At 34.0% G+C, this 10,000-nt stretch overlaps 1 protein-coding gene across 1 annotated transcript in view; it reads left to right on the forward strand.

Moving 5' to 3' along the window:
* LOC144969369 (uncharacterized) overlaps positions 1-10,000 on the forward strand; it is a 28,959-nt gene that overhangs the window by 18,609 nt on the left and 350 nt on the right. The window contains exons 2-3 of the mRNA XM_078908479.1: positions 8,076-8,271; positions 9,483-9,636. Of these exons, the coding sequence (XP_078764605.1) occupies positions 8,076-8,271; positions 9,483-9,636 (350 nt within the window). The remainder of the gene's footprint in view (positions 1-8,075; positions 8,272-9,482; positions 9,637-10,000) is intronic.

Consider the following 10,000-nt stretch of genomic DNA (forward strand, 5'->3'; position numbering starts at 1 on the left):
AAATATAATGGGCACCTTGGTCTTTGCCATTGCGCTTGAATGCAAGTATGAATACATCTTGTCACTAAAAAAAACTCAGGGTGAAAGTTAGAGCTTTTGAACCATAATTTCTGTAAGCGGCCTCGAGTCCTCGAATTCACTCTGCATCACATGTCCGTGATTACAACTTGGACTACGGACTTTCTATAAACTTAATTCTGACGCTTTTTGTAAGAAAACATTTCATAGATGTTAACTTAATGTTGAACCTAATGGCTACTCTGCTTTTCTCTGGAGAAAAAAAAAACAAGTTTTTAAAAATTTGGCAAGAAAGATCGCCCTTCAAATATCGATCGATAATAATGACCTTCACCTTGGCCAACGCTCTTAAACCTGGGACCTCGCGAAGTCTCAGATTTGAGAATATTTGCCAAAATGAGTGACATTTCAATCGCTCGATATTTGAAAGAATAGTTTTCTGGCCAAAATTTTGAATACGTATTTTATCAGAGTATAGTGGTTCCCTCCATGCTCGTGATATTTGGAGTAAAGAACAAACAGACATACTCTTTTCCTGTTTAATGTGTCGCATAACTCCTCAGTGTAGGGTGCGGTTTCGTGTCTATTTCCATCTAATATTATTTCTAAAACTTTGACATTTGTAAAAAAAAAAATAAATGACACAAGTACATCCCCTTAAGTACTCTGGCTTCTCTATTGTTTTAGTGATGCCACCTTAAGCATGTGTTTGTTAATTTCATGTATTGAGATTATTCGACACAAATTTAATGTCAATACTTGAAATGGAAAGCTCAAGTTTAAACATCACACACCATTTTAATGTCGATTATCAGCATGTTATATAATCGTAAATCAAGCATTTAGTTGCAATGCTTACAAGTCTAATTAACTAAAGTTTTGTTTGAATACAATAAGGAATTGAAATAATTGTGCATAGTTCTGGCAGGATAAAGGTCATGATTTGTTTTTCAACAAATAATGTTTGCTCATATCGTAATGACGTCTTGCAGAGAGCGATATTGAGAGATAGATAGAGAGAGGGAGAGAGAGAGAGAGAGAGAGAGAGAGAGAGAGAGGGGGGGGAAGAGAGAAAAAGAAAGAAAGAAAGAAAGAGAGAGAGAGAGAGAGAGAGAGAGAGAAAGAGAGAGGGAGAGAGAGAGAGAGAGAGAGAGAGAGAGAGAGAGAGAGAGAGAGAGAGAGAGAGACCTGCCGCAATCGAGTAAAAAACATTTATATTTTTGTCCCGAATGCTTTTACTTTATTTAGGGTGTGAGACAAAAAGAATCTGGAAAAAAGTATGATTCTTTTTCAATACAAAACAGAAATCAGAAGAAAAAAAATTAAATTACAAGCTACAAGAACAAGATCTTACATTAGTACCTGCCAATTTTAATTAAATACCCTCAAATATTGGTTAAGAAAACTATACCGGTTATACCATAGTCGTATAAAAATTACGGTATCGAAAGTTTACACTTTTGAGTCTTTGTTTAAGCAGTGTAGTATGACTAGCGTAGGAAATTGGCTTGTCTGGTTGTGGGGATTAAAATATCACCGATCGGGATAGAGTTTGGAATAATTTTTCTTCAAAACACTGTTACACAATTTTCAATAGAAAGAAAAAATTTCATAATGATTTATTTCTAAAGATAAATGGCCTCCAATGAGTCCTGACGTGAATTCAATGGTTTACGGCATTTCACCAATATTATCCAGCATATATAGTTTATAAGAGTCCTACAACGTTTTACATAGGATAACAGTCTAAAGTGTCACATTGCATGGGATTGAATCACTATTCAGTCCAGTAGATTTAAGCTTAAAAATAGGGATATCGGGAAGATAAATTCAACATGTTTGGTTGCATATTTTATGCTGATTATTATACTAAAAATCCACCGAAATCCGTTCACGAGAAGAAAATAAGTTATTGACGAGTGTCAATATACCTCCTTAAAAACTTTGTAATAGTTAGTTTATCGGCATTTGTTATATAAATGATCAACCAAATACATAATTATTATGCACGTGGATACATGTTTGATTAATGCAACATATCAAAGTACCAAAAGTGCCAAATGGAAAACCTCGAAATCCGCCTATATTTTTCCTGGGTTTTCATTATTAGATTCATTTCCATTCGAACTAAATAAAACGTTGATAACCTGGGCTTTCTATGGCTATTAAAAACTTTCTACACTACTTGGCTTTAATATAAGCAAGTATTTCTACATCTAGGTCCTATAGTTTTTATGCAGGAGTCTCTGGAGCTACCACACCCCCCCCCCCCCTGTAAAATGCGGAAATCAAGCAAGATATGATATTTTAGTAGTTGAGCTTAAATTATGTTATTGTTGAGAGGATTATCTTGTGCCTGTTCTAAGTTTTATAAAATCATTAAAATATTTCAAATTCAAATCATTGTATAGCCAAGAAAGGGGTAAATAGCATATTTGCCCATATTCTATGCGTTTTGAATTTTTAAATAATTTTATTTCATTCTGACTGGAAATAAAATACAATGCAAAGTAAGTAATTTTATGTTTCTAAAAAACTTATAGGGCATTCAGCAACAAAATAAACTACTATTGATCCATCTTGTACCATGAGTTTTCGGTTGAGTGACCCTGAAGCTATCCCTACCACTTAGATTAAATAAAGCGCCTAAGAGACTACATTTTGAAAATTGACCTTTGAAATTGAGTTTATTTATCTATTTACACTCCCAATAAAATATATTGTTTTTCGATTTAGAAAAAAAAAATATAACTGTTACCAATCAAAATTTTCTCTGAAAAATGGTTTTGGAAAAATATATATCCACTCACAAGTTATTATTATAATATATAGATTTGGGTGGAATTTCCCTGAGAGCGGGGGAGAATCGGCTGCCTTGCCTAGGCCAGTTGTTTTTGAACTAGTCCACAACCGTATTATCTCTTTATTCCCATATTCTTATATCAATTTGTTTATCATATCATAAAATATGGCATAGGGCGAAATAGGATAAAATCTCCCGAATGCCCTTAATATTAATTGTAATGCTAGAAATCTATTGATTGAAATATTACAATAATGATACACGTGGTAAAGATAGTAGACGTCTATATCAACTTAAATGTACGCATGAATGTGTGATGGATAAACATATGTCTTTAATCGTGAAATGCAAAGCAGACACACACACGCACACATACACACTCATACATCCATACATATAGAAGATAACCATAATAAGGAAACAATGCATAATATTTACATACAAGATTGAAAGCCATGTTAACAGCAGTGCAAACAAGTATTATTAGTCATATATAAATCTCTCATCATATATTTCCCTGTTTACTAACACCTTGTGCGGCTATGCGGTCTTGTGGTATGACACTCGCTTTCGGATCGGAAGGTCCTGGGTTCGAGCCTCGCACTCGGCGCATAGTTGAGTCCTTGGAAAAGGCTCTTTACTCACTTTCTCTCACCGTACTCATGTGTAAAATGAGTACCTGGTCGTTAGCAGCGTTGTCTTTGTTCGAAAAAATTGTAATATCGCCTAACAGGCGGCATGCCCCGTCCTACATGTTAAATGTTGCTGTTGACCAGGGATCCCTTGTAAAGCGCTTTGAGCACATTTAGTGGATATTGCGCTATATAAAGCTCAATTTTTTAAAAAGTTTTAAAAAAAAAATAATCCATAGATTTTGCAAAGTTTAAATTGTTCCATTTCTGGACAATGCGAATACCGAATCAGTTTTGTCTTATGTTTGTTTTGCATCTAGTGACACAAATCTTAAACGTGTCCCCTCTAGTAAAAGTAACATTAGAAAATGAAAAAAAAAAAAAGAAGAAAAGTATATCCTATCCAGACCATGTACCAATCTATAAACCTGAATTAAATCCCCGCCCCACGAATTCTTCCATATTTCAAACTTGGTAAGTCAAGAAATTCTAACCTTTCCTTATTAGATAAATACTGTATGGCTTAAATCTTTTTGGTGGCTCTCCTCTGTACATTTCCAATACTAATAGATTGTCTTTTATATAATGGACTCCAGCTGCAATTTCCGTATTCTAGAATTGGTCGAACGAGCGATTTATACAAATACAAAAATATGGTTTTATCAAGACTTATAAAGGTTCTATATATTATTCATGTAGCTCAGTGTCTTTGTTTTTATAATTAAACCACATGCTTTTGCCTGGGTTCTGTCTGGAGTCTTTGCTAGGAGGGCGACGGTCAGATGGATTAATCTTTATGTAAGAGGTGATTTTTTAAATTGTAAATTCTCTATTGTTGATCTATTGAGCTGTTATTGATTTACCTTTTCAGCCCTTCGTGGCATGGTCATTTGCTCTTGCCATGGTACAACTTTTAAGTGATGGAAAAAAAACACGGAGATAATTGCTCTTGCATAGACAGTACCTATGATCCTGTTTGAATTAGCTCTCTCTTTAAGAAATTAAGGAGCAGGCACCGGTGAAAGATAAAGAACTGAACAAGTGTGTATGAAATGTGCAAGAAAGAAAAATAGGTTGCTCTGTAACCCCATATCAAACACAGTCAAATCCTAAAACATGTTTCAACATTATAGTACGAATGTCATAATATTATTCTACTTTCACAAGCATTTTGGTTTGAAATTTGGTCGAGATCATATTGTGTTTGACAGACACTGAAATAACATAACTATTAATAATGATGAGTATACGATCATCACAGTATGGCAAAGAACTTCAATGTAAACGTTCATGTTAGCAGTGATATTTAAAAACCAAACAGCATTCCTGTCAAGCAAAGGAATCAAAATACTGATCAGTAAACTACATGTACAATGCAATGCTCCAGAAGAAGCTGGCCATCTTGTTAAATACAACTAGGTTCATGTTGATTCCATCAATAATGTTTTTAGATGTAACAACTGGCTGGGAATTGAATGTGATTGCAGATAATACAATGTGGTGGTTTTACTGATTTGTTACAGATAAATTGAAATTGCTGATATATGTTCTGCTCAAAGTCTAAAAAAGACAGAGCTAACATTGTGTTCAGTTGAAGCATAGCACCTATCACTAGGGAGCAGTCCACAAGTCTTTATTCTTTTCGGCCAGCAAGGTCATGCTGTGGTACCACATATTTTATAATATGGTCTAGGGAAAAAAAAGCACCATGATCATTTTAAAAAGTGAAGAGACTGATGTTCTCAATTAGGTAGTGTAGGTACTACACTAGCACTAATTGGATTCAATAGTCTGATGTCACGTCGCCCAGCAACGGCGGTCATCGTGGTTCTAAACAAAGAAAATAGGTACTTTTTATTCTTCATGCTGGCTAGAACTTTTCATGTCTTGTGATCAGAATGTGTAAAAGTCAAAACATGATCAGATTTATAATGTTTTTTCCCCTCTGGATACGCTTTTATGCTCGTCGGAGAAATATTTCATAAGGGCGTCCGCCATTGTTCCGACAGTTTAGAGCCAGTTACCAAATTACCATGCGTCATTACGAGGAAAGTGACGTTACGACTGTTGAAACGTATTGCTGAGGCAAAACTGTTTCAATGTTAAATGATTTGCATGAAAGAGACCTTTATGTTGTTATGTGATTAAAATGATAACATTGTGGGGCCCGGCGATGTGGTGTCACACCTTGTCACACAATTTGTTGTGTTGAATGTGATTATCTGCTAATTCGGATCCCGCAATCGATAAAATAAGGCACTTCGCAACCAATAGCCTCTCGACAAAGATATATGAATGAATTCTTGTTGTGACTATCCTGTAAGAGTGCACAAAATAAAGACCTATTAGCTCGCTCCCATTGCATGAAATAATAATGTGGTTCAAGTGTCCTGCTGTAGACATAGATAAAGCAGCTTGGGCATGGTGAAGTCGTGGAAATACGCTATATAAATATTGATGTTTATTTTTCACTCTTTATTATGGTTAAATGGGATATTTTGTTGAAAATTATTTCCTTTATTTAACATTGATTTTCATTAATTAAGGCACAATATTTGCTATCTCTATTTCATTCACCTTGATTTTCTGATAAAGGCGTTTGAAGGAGTTTTTGGTGACATTTGACACTTTTAAGTCATTTGAGTGCCAGTTAAAAGGGAAACGGTAAAATAGTCAAAATGTATATATCTAGCATTACATGTGCCAAAGAAAAATATAAGGGACTAGTTCGCCAGAAATCAGAAGCAATTCAAATAGCAGTATAAAGATCTAAACCCTTGTAGCTAATCTGAAACCATCTGGAAACCCAACACTGACACTTGGAATACAAAAAGGAAACACTAAGAGGGTTACAAAAGAAGCATTGTATCAAAAACCTAACAATTACATAGAAATGATCTACAAAGGAAAATATTATCATCTTTCACAAAAATATATATATATCCCTCTCTGCAGAAGACCCCAGGCAGCGCCCAGACGAAACCGAATGGCAACATTCCGAAACAAAAGAAAAAAATAGCAAGGCCGTACATAGGTGAATACATTGTCACCAAGGTTCAACCCCCCCCCCCCCCGCCCCCACGTTTAGGGGGAATACCACCCACCCCCTATAACTGTGTTTTATAAAATATCAAAACAACCAAAAACATAAATTTTATGTCAAATAAATTAATTAAATGAGAAATTAATCCAGGGGTTACCCCATGCCATTTTAAAACCTCTTCGTCTTTGTTAAAGGAAAATAATTGTTTTTATTGATTATTTCTCCTTAACAAAGACATATAGGAATATATTCTAATATAGATGTTAAATTTAATTATTATTTTTTACCCATGGACGGATATTGAGGGATTTGATTTTTCATGGGAGGTTCATGTCATGGTCTAGTTTCATCAGAAAAGAAATTAACTTCCGGATCAAACCCTAAATCCACTGGACAAATTCCAGACATTAGAAAATCAATTGAATTACAAGGAAAAGACTACCTAGGCATATGGCAAAATGTAAGATCAACAGTCTATATCAACAGTTGAGAATAACGTACCAATGTAATATTCGATAGTGCCAATATACGTACTTTTAAAAAAATCATAGAGTAAGTATTTTTCAACATATTTTCATGAAAAAAATTGTATACAAAGATTTTAACAAATGTTTGATTGTGCTCAAATTTTAGACTCGCATTATGTCTGGCAGCAACATGCTTCTAACCTTTTCCAGTTTTTTTTCCTCGCACCCAATATATCAACGAGTATACAAATATAACAAATATAAAATTCTTATATCTGAGAGTTCAAACAAATTTCTTGTTGAATACCTTTTAATGGATTTGTTGTCACCTTAACCTATCGATATATTGAATTAACAGCATCTGGACACAATGAGAGAATCTGTTTTGTCACAATGTTTGGTACAAAATATAAGATCTGATGAAAATATAGATTCAAGAATTATTGCTATCATAAAAGGTGCTTTTGAATATAAGGTCAAAACTTTACAAAACCTTGTTTACATGCTTTATGTAAATATTTGATTAGATACATCGGCTAAATAACATTTTAAAGCGTTGGGTCACTGAGCTCCACACAATTAAATTATGCCGCGTAACACAAAAACTAACCAGCGGTCATTTACTTCAGTCAAAAACAGCAAGAAAAAGCAATAATCAAGTAATCTTTTGAACTGGAACATTCGAAAAGTATAATTATATTATTTTTGCCTTTTTTTTTCTTCAGGCTTTAAATTTCTGAACTGGATTTGTGCTTACCAAAGAGGAAGGTGTGATTCAGAACTCAAAGAGTTCTACAAAATTTCTATTGACAAAATACATTTGAAAATTATTCCAAGGAATTTTTTACTTCAAATTCCAATGAATTAAGATAACCCTGTCAACGATTTTACCTGAGACATGTGTGAAATGTCAGTTTTATGTATTTGTGACAAGTTTATTGCAATCTTGATTTATCAATGCTTGAAGTAGAAATTTCATGGCCAAATGAAAACGGAGTTAGTCAATGTATAACATTCACATTCAGAGTCGAAATCGACTGTCTCGATACTTATCTTTTTTTCATATATCGAATCTTATTCTAATTTCGTTCAAAATTTCTAATTTATTTCAGACCCTCAATATGCGGCATGCAGGCATCCTGGTGTGCTTGATATTCATCCTTCACGGATGCAATGCCGGAATTAAAATCCACAACCCGAAATCCCTACAACAAACCAGCAATCTATTCAACTGGGTGAAGCAAACCATAAACAGACATGGGCAATCCACATACGTGGTCAGTAGGGAATACTACATGACTAACATGGGTAAGTCAAACTATGCTTAAAAAGTTCAGAAAAAGTGTGGAGCGGACACTTGGATCAATAAAGATGAGAAATATAAGGTATGGAGAAGTGCCAAATGAAAACCGAGAATAAAAATATCGAAGTATCAGAGCCAAGCTAGGGATCCAGCTGACACGGCAACCTCCGCTTGGCCGAGAGAGATATATTGGAAAGCAGTCGCACTAGCCACTGAGCCATCCAGCCAGTTGGATTCCTAGTTTGGCTCTGATACCAAGATACTTTTTATTCTCTGTTTCCATCTGGCGTTTTTCCATATCATATATTTCTGATCACTATGTAAAAGTTGCCTTTAGTTAAGTTTGATGCAAGAGTTGTCAATATTGAGTAAATCAAAGAATTATATAACTGATCTCTAGATCAAATAATGAGAAATGTTCAAAAAGTTGAGAAACTGCCTTGAAAAGAATACTAATAACTAAATATATCGTTTAGTATCGTTTAAGCGCTAAAAGGTTTTAAAAACCTTTAAATGTTCTGTGAAACTATCATTCATATATATATATTTATAACTAACATTCATTGTTAATATATTGACATTGAGTATTTAATATCTTCTCCACAAATAAGATGAATAGTAATATTCTTAGTATAACTATCTCTGTTTACATTCATTTGACATGGCCAACCTCATACATTCGAGAGTTTCTATTAATCAATATACAAAATGCAAATAATATCCATTGTCATGTTACATTATTCATCGAAATCAAATATTATGTTTGTAAGTTCTTTATCAATGACATTCTTAAAAATAATAATTGCATTAGAATTTGTTGTCTCAAAGTTTTAGATTATTTCTAATTGTCACAGTTCTTTGAATTAGGGTATTTTCCCTTATTACATCTTTCAACAAATATCTTAAACTTATCTCCCCTTGTGTTTGTAACATGCGAATAATCATTATAATATCTATATTGTAAGAAACATGCACGAGTCTATATGTGTGAATAGAATCATCTCTTATCCTACGATATTTTAGTGATATATAATATAGATGTCGAATGTCAAGCAAAAGTCTAGAAGCGCGCCTTTGTACGTTCTCAATGTTAACAGACTGTCTTCTAAAATAAGGGACACCAAATACTATTTTCACATTCCAGACCAGATCTCATACATTTAACGTCGATATTTTATCCGCATTTTATTTTTTTTATGTGTTTTTCGTCAACCAGTGACAATGTGTCCCTTGAATGTGATTTTCGTGCTTGATGGTTCTGACAGTGTCTCTCCAAATGGGTTTGAGTTAGCTAGATCTGCGCTGGTCAGGGAAATCCAGCGGGTCTACAACGCCTTCGCTAATACAGACATTGGTGTTATTGTATTCAGGTTTTGTAAATTTCACGTAACTATCTTAATATTGATTCTATGATTTTAGGTAAAATACTAACAGCATCCGCATGCCGGATATAACGTACCACCAACAAAACTAACCTTGAACATTGAGAATCTGATTGATATAATTTAGTGAGAACTAATCATTAAAAAGGCTGTCTAAAGACAATAACAAAAGAGCTGAGTGACATTAATTTCATTACTTCTATATCATGATTAAGTTAAGGTTCACCAACAATATCACAAACATTATTTTTTCTATCACCGCCACCATCACCACCACAACCATCATTACCGCGCCATCATCATCATCATCATCATCATCATCATCATCATTATCATCATCATCATCATCATC

Source organism: Berghia stephanieae, chromosome 3, assembly GCF_034508935.2.
Source record: "Berghia stephanieae isolate SIO BIC M18660-M18661 chromosome 3, UCSD_Bste_1.3, whole genome shotgun sequence".
NCBI lineage: Eukaryota > Metazoa > Mollusca > Gastropoda > Nudibranchia > Aeolidiidae > Berghia > Berghia stephanieae.